Raw genomic sequence first — 24,008 nt, forward strand, 5'->3', positions numbered from 1 at the left:
AAACGCACCAGGGAGATATATACCTGAGGTTCAGTTTCGTGTTCTAAAAATCTGTTAAAAACCACAGGGCTTGAATGACGTGCTACAAATCTAGCCATGAAAAGGTTATTAAGGAAAAAAAAGCAGTGCCAAAAAATCAGCTCCATAAGATAGACCGAGACAACAAACAGGACCCTGCTAATTAATATTTGTTCTGCTTCAGCAGACAGTTACTGGACGAGACTGCAACAAACAAGCATGTCTCACCCAATCACATCATTAATCCATTCACGTTCACCACCTGAGGACCAGCTATGCCCCACAGATATTTATTCATCTGTTCCACAAACAAACAATTACAACATATTTTCCGGAATTAGGGCACCTGTTACATTCGGCACAGCTTACATGCCCAGAGGCAGATATCAATTAATACTGAAAAAATTACTGTATCGCAAGCCAACAGAAGTTACTCATTATATTTTGATAACGCCACCCCCAAAACATCCACGAAGATCAAAAACACAACTCTTGCAGAGCGAAGTTTTGTTCAAATATGCTCAGCTTACAACTACCACTCCATCATTACAAAAAGCAAAATACACGCAATGCCTCGTTTCCAAACGGAGAAAGGCATGAGCAGAATGCATGACATGAGTGTGAAACGTTTGGATTTTAACAAGTCTGTGAAGTGCTTTTCAGCTGAATGGTATTAAAGTGGCAAAACTACAAAATTATCAGGAAATAAAATTCTGTACATTTCTTTAGGTGTGTAACAGATAACTATATTTCTTTGGCTCGTTAAATACATACTGAATGCAAAGACATCTGGCTGGACGCTCATGCCACTAGAAGAAGTCTCATTTAAAAGAAACCTGACAATTAAGACAAAGTCCACAGCAGTACATCACGGCAGTTTATGTGGTGTTCCTCCACCAGCAGAAGAACAGTCTGAGCAATTTAATTACATTTGGTAATACCCAAAAGACTTATATGTTGGGTGCTTTGATTTTAAACTACCTTGTTCTTTCCAGAAGAATTACACTCATACAACTTTTTTTTTTTAAGTATCAAATTACAGCTGCAGGAGTAAGCAGCTTACTCTTACTTAAATACTAAATGAACAGAGGTCTAAACACTTAATAGTGGCTAACAGCTTGAGAAGCTAAATTGAGAAGCACTGGAGCACCTGCCTCCACAAATGTAAATGGAATGTGGGAATCGCACCCATTCACTTCCCCTGTATCTGCCACACATGTAATTATTAGCCTTCACACAGACTGAGGCAAAAGTAATCGTATCGCTAAACTCACTCGAATTTGCCCTGACAGACTTCTACTTCACTAGCATGTTGGACAGAAATTCAGCCCAAACCTGCATTTGATGCATTGTTTCAGATCCTTTCATTTAAAACTCTTTTTTTTTTTTTTTTTTTTAAGAGGAATCTCAAACAGGCTATTTTATTCCTGCCACAAGACTGCAACTTTTAATTATTGGCACTTGCTGCTGCTGAAACGGTAACCCCCAGTATCAAAATGAATCGAGTCTCCACTGCGTTGGCAAGTCTTAGTACGGGCATGGTCTCTGCCCCAAATAATTTACAATTTGGGGGGGAGGGGAGGCAATGCACCACATGAGTATAAAGAACAACAGATCTGGATTAACAACAGAGGCGGTAAAAAGTTACACAGTCGAATCCTGTGCACGAGGCAGAGATTCAGAAGACATTGAGATTCTCGAATAACCTGCTCAGGGACCCCTGGCTACCTCTGGCAGGCCCGCAACCCAGCTGGCATCTGGGGGCTCCTTCGCTCCAGCTGCTGCTGCGAGAGCCACAGGAGGAGACTGCTAGCGCTGGACGACTTTCTGCCACGTGGTGCTTCTGCACACAAAATGCTTCCTTAGCTTCTTCACAGGGTATGTTTTACAGAAGAGAGTTTGTCAGGGACCAGAGAAGCTTTTGCCACATTTGTCCCAGGGAGGGTAGGCGAGGACCAGGGCTGGGGAGAACAACATGCCTCCTCCATCAGCAGTTCTTGCAGGAGGTGGAAAAATCCTTGCAGGGTGCAATGAGCGAGCAAGAATCCACTACAGAATAATCCTTTTCCTTCTTTTTCTTTTTTTTTTAGTAAAGAAGTTTTACTGCTTTGAAAAGCGGACAGACCGAGTCCTCTGTGAAAAGCTGCTCAATTAACTACAGAGCTGTTCGTTGGTCTTTCTGTCTAAACACATTACACTCCCTCAGAGCCCTTAAGCCACGGCTGCACTTTGAGCACAGCCCTGGCGCTTGCCACCCTTCCCTTCCCTTTGTCCGCTCCGCAGGCCCCCCACTGCACAAAGACGCTCCCGGGACCCAGGTTACCACGTCTAGAGTTTTCCCACACTTCGAACTTTGCAAAGGACTGAATCCAATACAAAATCAAAGAGCTCCCAAAGCCGCCCTTCTCCACAGCGCTTGCTGTGCCGATGCTGATCCACTACTTAGGAATAGCTCCTGGACAATCTCATGTTATCTGGAAGGTGAACTGCTCGCTCCAGGGAGGTGCTGGGAAGGATGCGAGCCCAGTCTGGCTTACCAGGCAGAAAACGTCACGTTTAGAAGAGTGATGCAAACTGCCTTTTCCTTGGGCTGAACCAGGAGAAGGGTCAGCACTAGCACAGCTAGAGACAGAAAGTTTCGCGGAGACAACTGTCCAGCAAATCCAAAGCGCTGGAAGTGGTGGCAAAAAACAGGACACTTCAGCCAAACTCCTTTCTTTGCAGAAATGGGTAGGGTACCTTTGTTATCCGAATTGTACACGAAAACGTAAATTTACACTTTATGAGCTATTCTAAAACCTGCCCTGCTTAATAACCTGTATCAGCAAGAAAACACTTCAAAGTGTCTCTCACAATTAAACCCAGGCACAACCTCGTATAAATCAAAATTTTGCTACCATATCAAAACGTTACACTGGGGCTGTATAACATTGCCCATATCCTCATTACATGCTACACTAATTACTACCAGCAGATTCAGAATTTTCTGCACATTAGAGGCTTTTAGAGGAGCTATAAAAAATTTCAGGCACCATTAATTTAAATTTGTATTGAAATTTCCTTTTGACAGATGGCCAAAAATTACTTACTATTTAGAGTACCAGAGCTGCCTGTTTGCACATTAGAAGAGGAAAGGGAAAAATTAAAAGCAAGAAGGAAATTTATGTCACGTTCATTACCTGTTAAATGTTAAGGAGCATTATCCTGCATGAATAAATTATTTCATACAAGCACACAGACTCCAGCTGCTGGCAACTGGCACGTTCTGGCTGACAAAAACCATCTCAAGTCACACAGCAGACAATCATAAAAAGCCTCTCTTAACCAGGAGCCACTTAAGGGAGGACAGATCGATCGAACAAGCGACTAACTGCTACTCTGGGCATCACTGAAAACATTTAAGGAAATTAGCAAACTATTTCACCTTGCAAAGCTGGCAGCAAGCCCCATAATGCTGACACACAAGCCAACTCACAACCTGAACACCGTGCAAGACAAACATCTACTTATCATTTCAAAGTAAATTGGCACAAAGTAGCGATGCCCTCTCGAAGCTGTGTGAATAACAGTGCCTTTGAATCATTCCCAGATAAAATCAGCCTTTTTGGTATAAACACTCCCCGTAACACCCATGCCAGCATAAACACCCCAACATCCCACAGACATTACGGAAACACAACTAGCGTATTTTGTTTAAAAACAGCAGTTAGCATATACCAGCACTTCTCCTCATTCACTTTCTTGAGTGAAACGCTCGTGGTTCCAACTGTACAGGTATGCAAACTCGCGAAAGAAACCAGGTGGGTTTGCATTCCCACATTTAGGTATCTGCCCTGTTTTTTTGGGTGCAGGAAAAAAGAAAATGGACTAAACCTGTCCGTTCACGGCGAACGGGGGGTGTGCTAGGGAAATCCTCGTTAATCTGCGCCCAGCCTCGCTGCATAAAGCAGTAATCCCAGTCTCTAGCCATCGTGACAAGGAAGCTGAAGTGAAATCCGACACGCTGTTGTCCTATGTCGGCAGATAGGCAGCTTCACCGCCTTTGCTGCTCACAGTAAAATCTGACAGTTCCTGTCAGCTGCTGGTTGTTATGCAGGGCCATGTGGGTAGCAGCAAAGCTGACAACCCTCGGCTCAGCTGCGCTCGGCTGGGACGTAGCAGAATGGGCGCGCTGGGGAAGGCTGTGGGACACGTCCCCACCTGGAGCTGCCGGAGAAGCAACGGCACAGCCCCTTGCACGGCAGCCCCGGCCAGACAGGACTCTGGTGGGGGCAAAGCCTGTGCCTGGGACCGTGCTCCTCCCGACGCCGTCTAGGACACAGCAGTAACGTCTGCCTGGCAAGCTCCTGGTAACCTTGCTTACTGCAAGACTCGTGCTGTGAACACCTCTTCTGCCATTTGGCCAACCCCAAGAATAAATTACATCTTCCTAAAAAAAGCACCACTAGAAACTTGACAAATGGGTTGCAAGTGCTCTATGAGGCGGGCATAGGTCTTGCCCTTTGTAAGAGAAGCGTATCTTTCACTTCCCATTCACCATCACCTATAAAAAGGCTTAATCTTATGCTCCTGAAAACTGTGCAAGCCACTCAGGCTCTACTCTGTAACTACACCCAGCTACCCGGAGCTGGGCAGGTAACGGCCTAGCGGGCAACAACGGGGTCTGCTGCGCGTGGGTAAGCTGCCAGCAGCAGCGAGGAGAGCAGACCGATCCAGGAGAGGGCAGGGCCAAGAGGCACCTCCCCACTCGCAGCACTGAAACCCCAGGGGCCTCTGAGAGACGCTGGTGGCTGTGCAGTATGGACAAGCATCCCAGCACATACGCTGAATCATAGTCATCACTGAACGCTCAGAATTACACGAGCCGCAAGACGTGTATTACATCTACTTATAAACACTGCCATGCACAGGATGGTGCACACACGTATGCTGCGAAGTCATTCAGAGCCTGAAAATTAACTTTTGGAAAAGGAAGGCAGGATCCTCAGTGTGACTATTGCCTTCGTCGGGGTAGGGAGCGGCAGCTCGCTCCTCTCCAACTGCTTCGGCAAGTACAGCGGGCAGCACCCCCCCACCCCCGCCGTGAGCGACGGAGCTCTCCTTCCGTAACTGCATTATTAGGACATTTCAGAATTACAGTTTACAGCCTCCAAATGACTTAAAACTACTGGCTAATTCTTTCTGTCTCATAAGCTTGGGCAGAGATCCCAAGCAGCCCTTTCCTTATATCCAGGGATAGCTTCAATGCTGTTCCATCAAACCCACTGCACGGCACGTCGCCTGCCATCCCAGCTACCCTGCAACCAGCCACTTTCTAAGCGCGGTGCACAGTCTATACAGGGCTCTGCTAATCAACACGAGCGCCACAACCCGGTTTCACTTTGTGACTTTTTCCGCCACTTGGGCCATACTTCAGAAAAATGCAGCGCGCAGCTCTTTCGAGCCACCCCTTACAGCTACGAAATGGAGTCCTACCTTGATGGAGTCTCTGTCTGCATGCAGAGCAGCCCCCGTGCGCAAGGAAGGGAGGAGGTGGTGGCAGGAGATGGGGAAGTGGGGGGAGAGAGAAAGAGAAAAGTACTAGTTAGTTTACATAAAATTACACATTTATCATACTCAGAAGAAAGAATCCTGATGTCTGTTAAATAATAAATTGCACAGATGTTAACTTTTCTGTACAGTTAATTATTAATACGGTACAGCCAGATTTATAAAACCGGATTTCTAGCATTTGAACACAATTTCTGGCTACTGCTGGTAGGTAATAAATACTGAAGCAATTAGCTAGGAATTCTTGTGACAATTCCTTGGTGTTTTTTTTGTTTTGTTTTGTTTTGTTTTGTTTTAAGAGGAGAGTTTAAAAAAAAAGAAAAAAGAAAAGAGAAACGAATGAAACCACAGGCTCCTCTGGCAGCGCCTACCTCTTTGGTGATCGTTATCATGGTGCTTCTTCTCGTCTTTAATTGGGAGGTGGGACTGCCCCCCCAGCGCACTGGACAGTGCCAGGAGACCAGCACTGCTGCCGATGGGTGGGATGGCTGGAGGCTGCAAGCCCGAGGGGTGCGGAGTGAGCGGCACGGGAAGACCATGTCCATGTGACAAATGCTGGGCCTGGAGTTGTTGCTGCTGTGAAAAACGAAACACAGATATTGAATTTGTTCAGGGAGCCGGGGGTTGTCCGATTGATGCTGTACATCAAGCGTGATTGATCAGCTCAACCAATGCATCTGATCGAACCAGATATCAACTCTCACAAACACCCTGGCGTTTTAAAAATGTCCATATGTTTGGACACAACGCAATCTGCAAACTTCAGGCTGAATTAAAAGAACAACAAAAAAATTTAAAAAAAGAATAAAGGAAAGGAATTTTACAGTTTTGGTGAAATTTTTATTCCTCTGACACAGGTATATATCGTTTTACTCTTTCTAGCAGAAACACACCACGTACACGTCTAATCAAAATATATGTAACTATAAAAGCAGTTATATAATGCAAAAAAAAAAAAAACCTGAAAATTGAGAAAATTAGTGTTAAACAGTTCTCCCAGCGCTACTGCACAGCATGCAGTGAGAGTTAATTTGAAAGAGAAAACCTGAATTAACAATCCAGAAAAGGAAACTGGTTGCAGCCACCGTTTTAAGCCCTTTAAGTGTCCTCAGCGGTACTTGAGCAAATTACTAAAGAAAATCTAATGTAGCAAGGCTTGGGTCCTCCTGTAGGCTTGCTCAATAATGCTGAAATAATTGGGCACTCTGTGCACGTTTAGTGATGCTCGAATGAAAAGCTAGAGGCCTGCCCTTGTACTCTTCTCTAGCTGCTGACTCTGTGTTGTGACAGGTTTATTTGAGTGGGACTGTGATGCATGCACCAGTAACTGCGCTGACAAGAGTTTAAAGTCATTTTTACCAGTACACTGGCAACACACAGAGAAAGCCCTTGAGAGGTTCGAATTGGAGTGCTTGACCTCAACCAGGGTTGCATCAAGCTCTGTGCTATACTAACCATTGCGGGGTAGGTAGTTTGTTTGTTGCTACTGAATGGGAAGGCGGGGCGGTGTGCGGGAATAAACAGGTGAAAAAGCTATGTTAAATATACCCCAAGAGGGATCTGTTCAGGTCTAAGGCTTGCCCACTAACCGTCCAACTAACTTCTGCTCATACAGTAACTAGGTTAGCTCTGAAATCTTTTTGGTTTCAAGCAGTCACTGCTCAGGACCTAGGGTAAATCAGATGATAAGTCCTCCAGGATTGCTCTCCCCCCCCCGCATGTCTGTATAAGGGACTTTGGAAGAAGAAGAAATAAAAACTTAACTTGCTTTGCATAAAAAGATTCCATTTAATTGCGAAGATTAAAGACCTACTTTTATTTGTTTTTCACTTGAATCTAAATTCACTTCCCACCTCGCAACCCAGCTCTTTAATCAATCAAAAGACAATATGCTGTTCACTTGATTTTTCCCTCCCCTCCCTAGCATGAATCTTTACATAAGGGTAAGCTGAAAGTCAAAGACTGCGAGTCACAGACAGCACGCTGCGTAACTCGTGCGGCACGCTGCAGACACGACCCCCCAACAACCCCCGGTGAAAGTACAGGTCCTTCTCTTACACCTGGAAATACAACCCAGGCAGTGGAATCAGACTGGTAGTGACACGCACATGTCATCCAACCCAGAGCAGTGCCAGGGAAAAAAGGGGAACAACCCAAAAGGGAAGTGAGAAAAAAAAAGTTAAAAATACAAAAGGGGGAGGGGGGGGGAGGGGGGGCAGGGAAAGCACGAAAAAAAGAAATCCAGAAAGAAGATTCTTCCAGGTGGAAGAGGGAAGGCTCAATCCTGTCCTTCCTTGTGAACCCACGTCAATCCAGCAGGTGCTCTGTCTTGTAGAAAACATCAAACACATTTTGCTTGCTTGATGTTCTTATGGAAGGATGCTTCGTTTCTCAGAATTTTAAATTAACTACAACAAAACGAAGCAAGAGCCAACAGTATATTGTTCAGCTTTAGGGTTTGAATGGGACTGCCTTACAGCAAAGGAACAATCTGGCATGCCGGATTTGATGAGGGAGGAGGAGAGCGAGAGAAAGAAAAAGAATGAACAAAACAATCAGTGTTCTGGAGTCTCAGTTTAAACAAGGAATTTCCCGTTCCTGTACGAGAACGTGCTATAAATCAGTGCAAGAAGATATCTGCCTGAATCTGCCAGTGGCTTGAAGCAAAGGCTCTGAGAAGAGCCTGAGGATATCAACAGCGACAGAGTTTTCCCCTTGTTAACTACTTCACTGGTGACCAAGGTATACCAGGTGAGGGACACTCATTGCAAATACTGTACAATCTGTACAGATCTGCCTACAGACCCAATCTGCATTATATGACCTCCTCTATGGATACAGGATGGTTTCCGAAGAGCTTGAAGAAAACTGCACTAAATCCCCTTTTTTACTGCTCTTTGTTGGGAACTTCTCTACGTAGCTCAGCAAGACAGCAGCACAGACTGCACCTTGGATGTACCGAACGTCATTGATGCCTCCCAGACATAATATGGGCATTAAGAGTAGTACGGGTAACAACACCTCGGTGCCTACTGGCTTCAGATGACCCAGAACAGCATGGCTGGCCCAGTCCCTCTTGGCCAAGAACCGATGCATTTTCACTGCAAGTTGAATTGCAGAGCGCCCTGAAAATAACTGAAGAGAGCAGGAAAAAAACCCCACACCTTCTCTACGCCTTCCTTCCGTAAAGAACTTCTCTGAAGATATCAAGCTCTTTCATGGAAAACGATGAGAACATGAAATCCTGAAAGAACATGGCCCCCTCAGTCACAGAAGTGTCATTCACTGATACAGCAGAAATTTGGTGCAACTTAGTCACATCGCAATGGCACAAAGACAAGACTTTGGTATGAAAACCAGACTGCTAAATAAATCTAAGATAACACCCAAAATTCCATATAGACCTGTGTGCCCATGCCACACAGACACAGATAACGTTGTGCGTGTTGTTAGACTGCAGTGCGACTAAAAGTTCAACAACAGAAGGAGGATCGTGTACCATTGCATTGGTACAGGAAAGGACTATGGCTCCTCCAACACGATGAGCAACATTGTGCCGCAAAAGCGAGGCACTCGTCCAAAAACAGAAATGACAAGAATTCAACTGAAACACTGGGCAGGCTTTTGTTCTCAGAATACAAAAGCAAAAGGAAAAAAAAGTATTACGATCGCATAATTAAGCGCTGTTTGCTAATATGCATACTCAAGAAGGTAAAGACAAGGTGTCAGCGCATCTCAAACTGCCATTTCCAGACCTCTGAAATCTATTACTATATTCAAGTGCCCACAACATTCACACTTGGTTTTGCTTTTCCACTGCCCATGGGTGTAACTGCTGAGCATCATCAGCTTCCCGGGTGGCCTGCACATAGCTGCTTGGTTACAGGACAAGTTATAAAAACATAGGCAATTCCTTAACCCACTGGGCATCAGGTTAGTGCTACAAAGTGGTAAAAAAAGGTGGTCTCCTCTAGTCATCAAAATGCCAAAGATATGGACGAGTAAGACAACTGACAGATATTCTCTCCACACAGAAATATTTCACTGTGAAAGAAAGTTTAGTTTCTGCCTGTACCATGAATTTAGATCATAAAATCTGACATAATTTTAAAACTTTCAAGGAAAGCCTGAAAATGAGCCAACTGAGCAACCACATAATTTTTTTGATGTTGCTGTAATGCTTTCACTTCCCACTCCTCCATCTTCTCTTTAATTTGTTATCCTTAGTCATGTTATTTATGAACTCTTAGCATGTGGTTAACTTGAGACAATCCCATCACAGTTGACTACAGTATACATAAAGTCAAGCATACATTTTCAGCATCAATGCATAATAGGTGAAAACTTGCAAAGGCAGTACACCAGGCTTTATTACGCTGTAAATTTTCCAAAACTATTTAAAAATAAAAACAGCAACAGTTAGCTCCAAGAAAAATGTCCTACAGAATTGCAAAATAGATTGCAATGTTTTTAAGAAACAACCAACACACAAAAATATAAGAGCAAGGGTAAACCCTGCAAGCAGAAAGAAGCCAAAAAAGAAGACTGCGTTCTTTTTGGTAATAAGCTTAGGAAGATGGTCATTTAAATCGGTTCAGTAGTAAAAACTGAAGTAAAACTTTCAAGACATATTAACACATGTCAAATAAAGATAATATCTGGTTGCTACTAATCTGGTTTTTTGGGTTTTTTTTTTGTTTTTTTTTTCTTTTTTTAATTTTCTGTGTATTCTTCTAGGCAGTCTACAGTAAGGAGTAAAATAACTCCACGGCCATGTCTAAACAAATGGGTAAAAAGGCTTTGCAAAAGGTTCTTATCTGCATATCACTAATTTTTACAACTGCAATTCTAAATATTGATGCTTAGCTTAATTCTTTTCCCAACACATCTTAAGAGATCAAATTTAAAGTAAAATGTGATAATAAACCCACTACCAAATTAGCTTCTAATGCTCTCTTGTTATAGTCAGCACATTCAAAGCCTATTTTCCTGGAAAAGGTTCAAGTTTTTACTGGATACTTTCCAAGCAGCTCTGTGTCACAGTAATCTACCACTTTTCCTCTTACAGACCCTGAAAGCTCTCATCCATTATCCAAACAACCTGAACATACTCCTCTAACCGAAGACATTTCTAACATTAACAAACTAACGTCTGAAAAAGATATCTATATGCATGTGTGCACTACCCATAGCTGCAATACTGCTGGGAGGGGACCTCAAAAAATCTGGATAAAATAGCTTAATTGTTTGTTTGAAATTTGTTAGATGAAGTGATTGATTGCTCAGAGTGAATCATTAGTAAGACAGCATACAGATAAAACAGTAACCAAGATAAAGAGGAAATAAAGACATAAAAACAATGGCTCGAGAGTACACAATATCAATGTCAATGGTTTAAAGACCAGCAAGAAAAGGAAGTCCGTTGGCACACACAGTTATGAGTGTGCTTAGGATGATATGAATTTTTATCTATCGTGCCTGTTCTCACTCCTGACATGATGTGCACTGTTTGTACTTCCTTTGTACAGTTCTCTCTCTGCTGGCATACCATTACAAAAAAGGTTTTTCTGATGTTAAGATACAACACGGCAAAACAGCCTACAAAGAGAGTCACGCAGCAGTTCCTCCAGTGGAATGGTCCTGGAGCTCTATGCATATATATCATATGATTGGTTTGCCATAAGGAGACTGTGGTACAGATGTAGGGTAGAGCAACCTACTGTCCTTTCTCTTTTAAGGGAGAGTGATAATTTTGCAAATGAACGTGCCCAGCGTGAAAGAAAGGCATCAGAGATTGGTGGGAACTTTAAACACTCATACGCAGATGATCCGGAAAACACAGATGTTGTTTCCATTCACAAAGGGGAATGAATGCACAGGTTAGACAAAATCTAGGAAAAAGAATGAAAAACAATGAAAAAGGAGAGAGAATAAGGAGGAGACAAATAATAATAATAAAAAACCCACTAAAAAAAAAAGGCAAATGCCAAGCTTCCTACTCCCTGAGAATCAGTGATTTCTGCCTTCGCGGATGCTGATTCTACAGGAGGAAAGCAAGCTCCACTGAGAAAACTACGGGTGGAAGGAAAAAAATCAATAGCTGTCATTCATCAGAAGGGAAGCATTTAGAACTCCTACATAAGTAACAAAGAAACTATCAGAATCATATCTCTACAAATTGCCTCAAAGATTTTCTAAATGATGTAGGAACAAAAAGTCAACTCCCGAATCATATTGTGGGATGAAAGGCAATATATGCAGAGCATATTTCCGTTCTTAATCATATATACAGGAACATCTGTCAGGATACATGTATCACCATTTGTCCTCCCTTCCCCCCTTATGACTATTTTTCACCCAGTGAAACAGTGTAGATAGAGGACAAAAGTAACAAAAAAAATTAATACAACCCACTACACCAAATAAACGGTTTGTGGTGAAAAAGGCCAGCATTTTAATACAGGAAAAACCTAATCCCCTGCAAAAGGCCAAGTGCACCTTCCCCCACAATCTTGGAGTTCAGTAGTTCCTTCTTCTGCTTGCAGGACTCCTCTCCATCTCAATTTCACACCGGGGGAGGAGGGAGGAAGAATTAGGCTCTTTAGAATCACCTTCTATTATCATTTAATAAAGGGCAGATATTCTGGCATAAATTATGCCACTTAAGCTCTCTTCTCTTTCCTTCTCCCCCACCAATTGCTAGCTAAGGAAAAGAAAATCCACATCTCCTGCAAGAGAAGGCAGAAGGCACCAAATGCAAGTAAGCTCAAGGTCTTATCACACCAAGCGCCACTGGCGTAAAATGTGCCACACATACCAAACCTCCACTTCAAAACCTCTTCACAAAGACCAACGCAGAGAAAAGAGTAACAGTGGCAGCGACCAGGTATCTTCTGTTACAGATGAACAGATGGTAAAAATCAGTTCTGGACAGGTAGGTGCACACCGGTTGAAGTACCGCATTTACCCAAGCGCTCCGCTCATGTCCTACCCACGGACACTGCGAGGAGATTTTCTCTCCTCTGGACTGACAGTAGGAAAACGGTGTCCCCGTTGTGACCTTGTGAACCTTGGTCCTTTTCTTTAGAACAGAAAATGAGAGCAACGCCTGTGGTTTTCCCAGCAGAGTCCTAAATAACCTTCTTCTAAGATCCTCACGTGAAAAAGTTTCTGAAATCCTGGGCTACATAAACATGACTGAAAAGTGAAAAAAGTACCATCTGAGATGTAAAACAAATCAAACAATAAAAGCTAGAAGAAAAGTTAAGTAATGCCACTGGTCGCAGAGAGACCTGAGTTGCTAAATCTATAAGCAATTCTATCACTAGAGCTTTTAATGTGGCAACTATAATTCACTTCTAAGCTTCCTCACGAGCCTAAGAGCCATGTAGTCTTAGCATAATAGAGATGCATCTTATGCATCTCACACATGCATTTGTTTAACACATCTTTTAAAGTCAATCCTTAGCAAGTCAAATTTCAGGATAGCAATTACTGAGAAGCACAGGCTCCGTAACTCTCTAGGTGCTAACACTGTATTTCGTCATGCTTACAACACACCAACACACACTGTGTTGGATTTCAGCAAATTGTCTTTGTTTGGGATAAAAACCTGGGTTATTTGTATTAATCCATTCTTTCAACTCATTCTGTGTCTTTAAAGACTGCCATTTCTGGTGCAGCTCTGGTCCTGTGCACTGTAATGCCTGCTCTTCTCGGTGGTGAGCAGCCTCTTCGCACAGGTCAACATTAGGCGTTAGGACATGTGAATATACCATTATCTCTCTCCAAGCAGGTTTCCTTGAGAGATGTAGTGCTCTGTCTCTTTAATGTAGTGCCCATTATTCAAATAACTGAAACCTAAAGTGATTTCTTTTGCTTTAGTGCAGTTTCCCAGTTACAGCAGCTTTGATGAAGGAAGGTCTTGTCAAGGATCAAATCACCTGGATTTAAGTCACAGCTCCGAGACTGTGGAAGGGCCACTTGTTCTCTCTGCCTCAGCCTCTTCCAAAGGTAGAACAGGGAAAGCAGTACTCCCTTGTTTCAGAAACGTTACTGGAGTAAGTTCATCAATGCTTGTGATGCATTCATATACTAAGGAATTGAAAAGTTCACCAAACAATAAGCAAGGAATTATCTCCCTAACAAAAGTCAAAAATTCTGAAATATCAGACAACTTAAAAGATTTAAGACCTCTTAAATTCCTTCTTCATGGATGAACTTAACATCTGGAAATACCTTCCTTACACAGTACTTTAGCATCCATCCCAGTTAAGCACTAAAGCCCTCGCTTTAGCCTATGTTTAAGACCGAAGACATCAGAAGAACTACCCACATACTTGAAGAAAAGCAAACACTTAACTGATCCACTCTATGGAGTCCTGGTCCTCATTCGTGGCTGTAGGCAACAGCCTACGAAGTGTGGTTGGGAAGAAGTCTAGATGACAAATATACAACCCTGTTTAGGGGTGATATCAGAACTCTGTGGTATGAAACCATGACACAATAATAACTGTCTTTAGGCTATACTGTACAGTAAGGGTACATATTTAAATAGGCTGCATCTCCACTGAGTACATAAACATTGTTGATTTTGCAGTGAAGCATTTTTGGGAAACCCTTCCCTTCACTATACCTCAAAACCAAACAGATCCTTTATATACTTTTTCTTCTTTTCCAAAGCACCGGTATAAGGCCATCACTGAAGGTAGTATGTGGCATATAATGGACCCAGAGTCTGATGGAGTACGGCAAACCTGTATTTGGTTGCAGACAGCTTCCACATACTGGAGTACAGACCACCTTGGAAACAGTGTTTTCTCCTTCCTACTGTGTGTGAAATGAGAGCATACAAAAATAAGTCATAAATAAAATATTGCATATGTTCATGCTGTAGAACATGAAGAAAATTCTCCACGGGACTCCTCATATCTGCACTGATTAATCCTAATTCAAAAAAAGATATGGTGGTCACATAGCTTTGGTGCCAGGATTTGGAAAACCTTTAGAAACATGGAGGCAGAAGTCAGCTCTCCTGCCTGATCAGATACAGTATGTGAGCCGTAACACTCATGTCATATGCACTTACTTAAGCATAACGAGCAGGGCCTCTGGCATCAGCATATTGGCAGTGAGATGTAATAAGTGGTTTGCACTTCACACTGCAACATTACTGACTGCTCCCATAGTGATAGACCAATATAATAAATTCAGTAGCTACCACAGCTACTGAAAATAGGAGGAAAAGAGGAAAACAGTGGCAGCCAATTGCAAGTGTAGAACAGCATTTAAAATCCATCCTCGGAGTGGTTTTTCAGTCAATATGGAACCTGGAATTATTTACATTCTAATTAATTCCCTCAAAAATCCCTAAAAAGATTGTGTGCCTCATTTTCAGCTTCTTTAGATCAGGATAATGCTGCATATGGAAGAGATTTATTTAAATTAGGCCTCACCTGCAAGGCTCTCTCTGAAGCTGGCACCTGGGAATAAGGGGAGAAGAAGAAAAATCCCTACAAAACACCTCTTTCCCCCCAAAAAACATGGTGTCTTTAACCTACCCAGACTTCAGATGAGTAAGTCAAAACACAAAGTGCTCATCCAGAAGACTTCTGTGTCTACAATTCCTTCTACAATTCCATTTCAGGCACTAGGCAGCGTCAAAAAATTTGCAGGACCACATGATCACACATCCTACATGATCACACATCCTCAATATACAAACAGCAAACAGGAGTAATTAAACGGGGAGGAATGAATTTCAACGTTTCTTTAGGGTACACAAAGAAACACAACTCAAAGCACATACCCATTAAGTCAACCTCCTCTGCCACCCCCCCACTGTGACAACCTGTGTACAATGTACCACAGGCGGCCAACTCGTTCTACAGCGTTTAAGCTCCGACCACCACTTAACAGGCCTTTGAACAAGCAGTACAGAAGGGCCGGCGAGACAAGTGACTGTTGCCCCCATGCTACAACACACTTCCTTGTTCTACCGCCCTTCCCCATCCTCCCTGAAGCTCCCGTTTCGCAACGCACGCGCCTGGCAAGAACGACTTTGCCACGCGAACTGGAATTAAAACATTCCCCCTCAGCTGCATTGGTTCAACCAAAAACCCCTCGCTCTTCCTCACTGTGCGAGCACGCACGAGAGGCAGAAACAAGCCACCCTCCGCGAGGAGTGGGAGATGCCTCTGTACGCTAAGCACCAACGCAACCGGTGGCGGGAGCCCCGGATCACACGACAGCATGCACTGATGCCAAGTTTATATTACAGCTCGTCTGCACTTATCTCCACTGCACCGCTTTCAAAGGTTTCCGCGCCTGCGATGGCATACTGTTATTTTTCCAAACAGGCGTTGTTCTCCACAGCTGTAAAATGGACTACTCGCTTGAAAGCAACCAAAAATTACACGCCTTTCGAGATGGGTCAAACCTCAGCCTCAAACACAGGGTAGAAATCGTGACAAGCAGTGTATTAAAAAAAGGAACTTTATGGCTTGATGATTATATGTGACAATACAGAAGGAGTCCTTTCTTCCAGTAACTGCCATTTGCTTATTTTTAAAGAAGATAATAAAAGTGACATAATAAAACAAAATACTTAAAAATTAAACCAAAGCCATTTTTTTTCACTCAGATGTACAGGATGGCAAAGGAAAAATCATTTAAATCATTTCCTTAGTAATACAAGTAATATTTAAATAGATTTAATAGTGCTGCTCCAAACCAATGAATTATGAGTTTAAAACCTATTAAAATGTAATGTTTTTTTCCTGAGCTGAGGAGAGAGAGATTTAAATCCACTGAATTTTAATATTTCAGCTTGAGCTGCAGGAGGTAGAGAAAGTCCAAATGAACTATTCCATCAGCACCATTCAAGCATGAACATTTTAATCAGTTTTACTTCCTTGGAGTTCTCCAACACAGTTTACGCTGTCATTCTGAAAGCACTTAACACAGAGGGTGTGAAAAACCACCAAGGCTTGTTATTGCCTTCACAATTGATGGCAAATAATTTTGCAGACTTCCTATCATTAAAATGTCACTGCTAAAAATTGAGGTTCAGCATTTCTTGTGCTAAACTGCATTTTCTTTGAACACCATCACATACCTGTTCTTAAGTTTTTGGTACATTTATCTCTCTCCGTGTGATAAACAGGCACACAAGCAGTAGCCTCCATTTTTGCCTTACTACCCAACCACAGTTTTTAAACAGAGGGGAAAAAAAAAAAAGACCCTGACAAAATTCTTATAAAGTTACAAGTTAATTCCCTGGTTCCCTTATTAAAGGGAACATTCACACAGCATGTTCCGATTATATAGTGCAATGGATTTAAAAAAACAAAACAAAACAAAAAAAATTCAAGAGAGTTAGACGACTCAATTTAATAATACAGGAAATGAAAACATCATTCCTAATTAGATCATATTACTGATTTAAGGCTAGAATTTGTGTGTTGTTCCAACAGTGTGATCTTGCAGATTCTAATTTAAAACCACGGCAGCTATGACACATGACAAGATCAACTGGATACATCACACTGCTCGTGCCGATACACCCAGCCTGGGAAGGACCTCTGGATGCGCACTACAAATTGCTCCGAGCAAGAATGCTGTACCACACCGTCCATGGCAAACACCAGATGCAGAGTCTGGATGCCTGCAGATTTACAGTCCTCCTGCAGCATGCTGATGACACCTAGTTTTGGTTTAGTTTTTCTCCCTGCATCTCTCCAGAAGAAGATAGATGGTATTTAACTTGTCTCAACCCGTCAACAGTTTTAAACTGAACATGACCTGTGAAAGAAGTCATTATAACTGTGTTTCATTCCATTAAACACAACTAGTTTATTGTCAGGAGAACAAGCAGTCTCTCCGGGTTCCAGGCTCACTTCAGCATTTTGCATTTAAACTGCACGGATCAGTGACTTGGTTCATTTACCAATGAAGATAGAATAATATTGCAAAGTTAAAAGGTGCTTCATCAGATTCCATTAAATCAGAGCACATTCATACAAAAATATATACATGTGAAACACAAAGAGAGACATGATTTGTGCACATTCGATTCTTTTCTTGTGCCATCCTCCATTCTGGTAAAATCCATTTTAAACTCAAACCCAGGGTTCCTCCGTTCAAACCGGAAGGGTTTAGCACGAGTGAGGTGAACTGAATAGGGCCCCCCAAAGCACAGAGAAACGTAAGCTACAGTTATATTTCGAAAACTCAAATACTGCTTCTGTCTTTGTCTGATACATAGCTCAACGAGTAACTAAAACACATATTTTTAAAAACTGTAAAGAGCAAATGAACTTCAGAAGCTTTTACAGTATCACAGGGTTAAAAGAACACAAACTGTCAGACCTACCAAACGGCAAAATAGTATAAGACAACGTAATTAGAGATACAGGAAAGCAATGATTTCTAATTACATTCTTTGTTTTATTTTTATGGGTATTCACTTTACAAACTATGACAAGCCTTTTTTAGTCCCATCCTACATTTTCAGACTCTAAATCTCTCTAAGTGCAGACGTAACATTATTGCATTCATGCAACTAGAACTTAAGCTTTTTTGATATCCTATTTATTCCTTTCTTTTCGATGAATCTCCTAAAGATCAGATTAGATTACTTCTCTTTAAACCTGATGAACACAAAATTTTCAGTCCGTATTGCTCCTGTTTCTCTAAAACTCAAGAGAGGGCCACACAACATTTCCTAAGTCAACATAAAACAGAGGAGTGAAAAAGGCAGTAGAGCAAGGTAAAAATCAGTCTTGTGAGGGTGGTGAGAGCTGTCCCATTTTAATGCACAAAACCAAAATTCAGACATTATGAAAATTTGAGGCAACAGAATTTCAACTGACTTGAAGAGATAAATCGAGACAGCAACAAACAAAACAGAAAATTTACTTCTGTCTGATCAGGGAAGACCAACAAAAGTTACTGCCAGGCTCCCAGACAAGTGTCGAGTCTGTTTATATTTATTCTGTGTGGTTTAGTGGTTCATGAAAGCAGGATAAACTTAAATAATGAGTGCAATAGCCAGTATCTATAACATCACATGTTCTACATCAATCAACGCACTCTTTACTAGAAAGCAAATTGCTTTTTGCAATCTCCCTAATACATACAAAGGTGAATGGCAAAAATGTACACAAATAGACGGTGAAGTATGCATACGCATGCGTGTGCACGTACGTACACACACACACAAAATGGTACGTGCACGTATACACACTCGCTATGTACGCACATGCAGCACACACACAGAAAAACTTTTTTAACGAAGAAGCCAACCTTTAGCTACTTACTTTATGCAAAGAACGTTAATATAAGGCAATATTTTTGGTTAGGTAATGAAAACTAATTGGGAAATTATTCATCTCCCACTCTCCCCGCTGGAGCGTAAAAGACGTACAACAAATGTTATTCATGATTCTACACGACTCGCTCCGATTCACCTCCTTCTTTCTAACGGGCACTTCAGAGAAAATAAAGGTTACTCTTTTCCATTTGTATCTTCTAATTGACTACCAGTGTTTTCTTGTGGTCAGAGGGATACAAAACAGAGTTAGAAACAGCCTATTAAAAACAAGCTACAATCAGTCCGCTGCTCTACAGTACCGTCAGCAATGATCAGAGAGTCCTGATTTCCTTGTTAAAAGACAGAGGCATAATTGAAGCAATATCTTCACTTCAGATTGATTATTCGGCGACCCTTATCCACATCTTCACTCAGCAATTTGAATTTTAATGAAAGTAAATGGAATAATTAGCATTTCAAAGTGTGTTTGATACACTGAATAAAAAAAAGGGAAAGACTTTTATGTATAATCTGTACACAAAAGAAAAAGCATTTGGGAGGGCGCAGAAGATGGGAAGTTCAGTTGTAGTGTCTTCATTAGAGTAACTTAAACAACTGCTTGCACCAACTGCATAATTATACATGTGAATAATGTGCTATTAAGCTATGACTTCTCACCTTTATTTTATGTAGTGTGAACAGCCACTGCTTTCGTTGTTATGCCTTTCCTCTCCAGTTGTAAAATGTAAACACTGTGGCTGCCCACACCTGTAAAACCTCGCAGGACTGCTATACCGGGCTAATACCGCTGGCAGTAAAGCTTTTACAAGAGAGTCTCCTCCACACACCCGTATTTGTAGCTGACTGGGAGCAGGGTGCCTATGAGGGCATGGTGACAAGTCGTTTTGCTGTCAATTTTGGTTGTGGGTTTGTTTTTGTTTTTTTTTTTTTTTTTTTAAAGAAAAGTAACAGCTATTTTTTAATGTAAAAATAAAAAGCGTGGCAAATATTCACAGACTTGGGCCACCACCCGGAAAAAGATGTGGGCCGCAGGGATGGGAAAAACCCTCCTAAAGCACAGTGTGTCACGTGAAGGCTACCTGTTACAGTGGCTGCAGAAGCAGACTGGCACACAGTATGCAAAGGAAGCAACGTTACTTAAAAAGGACAACAAAAAACACAGATACCGACCCAGCTTCAGGGAATGGACACAACACAGATATTAATTACCCCCTTCGTCTTCTCGACACAGTGCAAGTCAAAGTTTTTAGGTAGTAACCAGCTTTTATGAAGATCAAGCTACTGAACTTCACCACTGCCCACAACTTTTGCCCACCTGATGGAAATGAGTTCATACAAGAGAGAAAGAAAAAGAAAAGCTATTTACAAACACTATTAGAGCTATAACGGAAAGACCACATACCCCAATGATTGCGTTCAGTTCTGCCATGGTCACTTGCTTGGCACGCTCCACAGCCTGCACCACTTGTTGCTGGTGCTATAAATGAAGATCAGAAACAGAATAAAATTATTTGTTTTCTAAATTATTAAGCATCGATTCTTCCTTTTATTTTTTTTTTCTTTGCTTTTCAAACACATGCAGGGCTTGAAATAACTATTCTCTAACAGACAGTCACATTCTGTGTCGATCTGCAAGAGTATGGGGAGGATTTTATCAGGTCATAAATTTATTTATGCCATTACTTGCCAGGAATTGCTCCCCTTGCTCCCCAAAAGAGCCATTTTACAACCTGGCTAAACGGGGAACTGTCTTCCTTTTGTTCATCAGCACAGTGTGCTCTTGAATTTACATGCCAACTTAAAATGCAAGCCACTTTCCTTACAGCCACGGAAACATTTTGATTTGGAAAAAAAAAAAAAAAAGGCATACTGAAAAAGAAAGGTATGTATTTTCAACAAGCACATGGCACCCACATCACTGAAGGATATACAGATTCTCCTTCTTGGTACATTTCAAAGCAGCTCAACCGTAAGAAAGAAATTTAAAATGCCATTCACAATTCTGTCAAACACGTGAAAGAGAACTAATTATTTCAATCCCCAACATGTAAATTTTAATAGCTTTAAGAAGTCCATCAAAAACACATGATCTAATTAACAACACAGTTTACAAGCTTCAGTGGTTATATTATCTCATTTTCAGTGATACTGTATTCCTGCAGTAAATCTAAAATTGCTGTATGCTGAAAACTGATTGATACTTATTTGAAAACACCAACTACAAATAAAATAAGGTCCTCATCTTGCAACCAGATCCGTGCCTGTTCGGAGCTCCGCCGGTGGCAAATTCATCTGCGCAGGCAGCCTCGCAGGATCAGGATTGCACGCGACAAATTGGTGCCACAGGGGGTCAGGGAGACCCGCAGGCAGGCTGTGCGACCCGCACCGGCAGCGAGTCACCTCGGACTTACAGCCACAGGCTGAGCACCGGCAGGCGTGAGCTCTCGCCTACCTCGAGAGGTGCTGAAACCGTAACGATGGAACGTCAGGTCTGTATCCAAACCAACGTCTAGATGTTCTTTGGTGCAAAGTTTAAGGAAAGGGCTGAGAGGGTCTCTTTGAAGCCTCCAGTTTGCCCCCCCATGGCTGTGTACACGGGCAGAGCGGAGCCAAGGTACAGCCCATGCAGCAACACCTCCCGTGCGTCCTTACCAGGGGCAGAAAGCTGCGTAACATAAGGTGGGGACCCAAATCCTCAAGAATTCCTCCAACACAAGAGCAGGTGAAGAGCATCAGACAGAGTCCCCAGCAGCACCCTGAGCCCCGCTGGGAGAAGGGGCCGCAAGGGTGGGCTCCGCTGCCTCGGGGGCTTGGCAGTCACAGGTTTGCCAGTTCTTGGTGCAGCGCACAAACAAAAATGGCATTTTCACTTATAAACTCTCTCCCATAAAAGCCCTCACGGTGAGGAAAAGCAAGCCTAAAAATCCACCCGTAACTGTAAGAAATGCTGACCTCAACTACGAAAAATGGATAGATGCAAATAATGAAGGTGGTAATTTAGAAACACTTCTGGAAGGAAGAAAATGGTTTTAAGGTTTGTTTGTTTTTAAGCAAAGAAGAATTAAATGAAGGAAATGCCAGGAGAGCAAATAACATACTGCTGCAAACAGAATCACAGCAGTCCCATTTAGAGTTTGTAAAGCTACAGTGCTAACGTAAACCAAATCTGCCACTTATAAGTAGACAATATAAAGAACAAAAAGCAGGCCGAACAAAAGCAAATGTGTTCTTGGCATTCAGAAAAAAAATTTTAAAATGCAGTGGTGTATCACCATCACAGATAACCAGAAAAAGGAAATTACGGTACTCAAGCCTCAAGTTCCTGACGACGTGCTATCATCTCCAGGTCATCACATTAAGGACAGATACAGATACAGCTTTCATCGATTATGTAGCTGAAAGCCCGGTGACTCGTGGCTCTATATGACAATGGGGTGATCATAAAAATTACACCACCATTTTCTGGTGGAGGTCAGCCACACTAAAAATGGGTCATAGCATTTTTGATCAAGCCACCAAAAAAAAAAAAAAAAAAAAAAACAAAATACAAAATGGGTTTTAAAAATCTTTAAAATTATTAAAAAAAAAAAAAAATCATTTACTGAGAGGTTTACAGCCATCTTTGCTTTCCCACCATGTGCTAGGCAATGTTTTTTGCACTGAAGTAAAGAAAGGGACCTAGCTCTTGATTTGTATATATGAGCGTTCAGTTCCAGCACCCATTTACTTAAATCCTGTTCCCAGGGCCATAGGCAGGAGAAGAAAAAACTTCTGAGGGACCCACAGAAAGCCAGCCTGAAAACATCAAAGCTACTGTAGAAACTACCCCAATTTTCATCCAGGTTTTGGAAAAATAAGTCAACTCTACAAGAGTTTGAATGGTTTCCTTTCCCTTACAGCAAACATACAAAGAATGGCTCTGAGGAGTATTTGGGAAAAATATTTCATTCCCAGGTGCGGGGAAGAGAAGGCGGAGGGGCAGAGTACCAAAATCTCACTTTAAGATTTCTGCTGGAAAGCACTGTAAGACAGAAATTCCCTAAGCAGCCACATAAGGCATCTTTCATTGATTCTAATAGGTTTGGGATCAAGCCTTCATAGAGAGGAGAAAACCCATGGGCTTTGTAATGCTGAACCTAAATTAGGTATGGTAGAGACAATTAAAACTTTCCTATTGCTAGCTGCTTTAACATTGATTTAATCTTCAGTGGCAAAAGACCCAAAATAGATGGTCTGTAATTAGCCTCTCCATCACTTCCACCTCGTCGCAGCAACGGAGCAGACTCCCGCTCAGCTCCCCGAAACCCAGCGGGAGGCCTGCCCCTAGTGACCCGGGGGCTACTTTGAGCCACAGGCACAAGCCACACACTCCAGTGGATAAAGACCCAGGACAGCAGTCGCCCTGTGGGGGCGAGCCCACCGGCTGCCCCCGGTGGTCCGGAGCCCGGGGCGGGCGGGGGGCTCCACGGTACCCACCCCGGCCCCAGTAACGGCTGGAGGTCTCTACAGACAGAGAAGGAGCCCAACCAGGCTCCGGGGACCCACTGCAACGCAAAGCCATGGCGAGGGGCAGGGAGCCCCGGGGCCCGCTGAGCGGGATGGCAGCCGGCTGGCCCAGCCCGCGCAGGTACCCAGGGACGGACGGCTCCAGTGCTCACCGCGTGCTTGAACGCCCTTCCCGGCCGGCGTGCCGGTAGCCAGCAGCATTATGTTAAAACCAAGCAGTATACATTAGTCTGCCCATCAAGTGATTGCATAGCAATTTACAGCCAAGTAAAAACAGCAACAACAAAAAAAGGGTTACTTTTTTTCCCAATCAAATATAGACACAGGGTTTCAGCTTTCACACACATTTAATGCTAGCCTTCCTCTGTGCACACAAGCAAATGACAGACCCATTTTCTTCAGTTATGGGAAAACAGTATTTTGCATTGCATTTAACGGGCCAGAGCAATGAACTCAATACCCTGCCCCACCTGTCATGCAGACTAGTATCGTTTCTCCTTTTTAACTTCTTCCCTGTCTCTTCTCTTCACCCCTTTTTGCTGTCTGTAATGAGCAATGTGTCTGCACTTGCCCTGTGTCGGAAAATCACCTCCTTTCAGGC

General features: G+C 42.6%; 1 protein-coding gene across 7 annotated transcripts in view; it reads right to left on the minus strand.

The window, feature by feature from the left end:
• The window catches only part of LOC142075809 (transducin-like enhancer protein 4), a 98,559-nt gene that overhangs the window by 37,841 nt on the left and 36,710 nt on the right, over positions 1 to 24,008 (minus strand). For 4 of the 7 annotated variants that reach the window (XM_075137757.1, XM_075137755.1, XM_075137760.1 and 1 more), the window contains 3 exons: positions 20,304 to 20,378; positions 5,940 to 6,144; positions 5,494 to 5,510 (listed from right to left, as the gene is read on the minus strand). In XM_075137757.1, the coding sequence (XP_074993858.1) occupies positions 5,494 to 5,510; positions 5,940 to 6,144; positions 20,304 to 20,378 (297 nt within the window). The remainder of the gene's footprint in view (positions 1 to 5,493; positions 5,511 to 5,939; positions 6,145 to 20,303; positions 20,379 to 24,008) is intronic. The other 3 variants (XM_075137758.1, XM_075137756.1, XM_075137759.1) reach the window with 2 other exon arrangements.

Source organism: Calonectris borealis, chromosome Z (assembly GCF_964195595.1).
Source record: "Calonectris borealis chromosome Z, bCalBor7.hap1.2, whole genome shotgun sequence".
NCBI classification, from domain to species: Eukaryota; Metazoa; Chordata; class Aves; order Procellariiformes; family Procellariidae; genus Calonectris; species Calonectris borealis.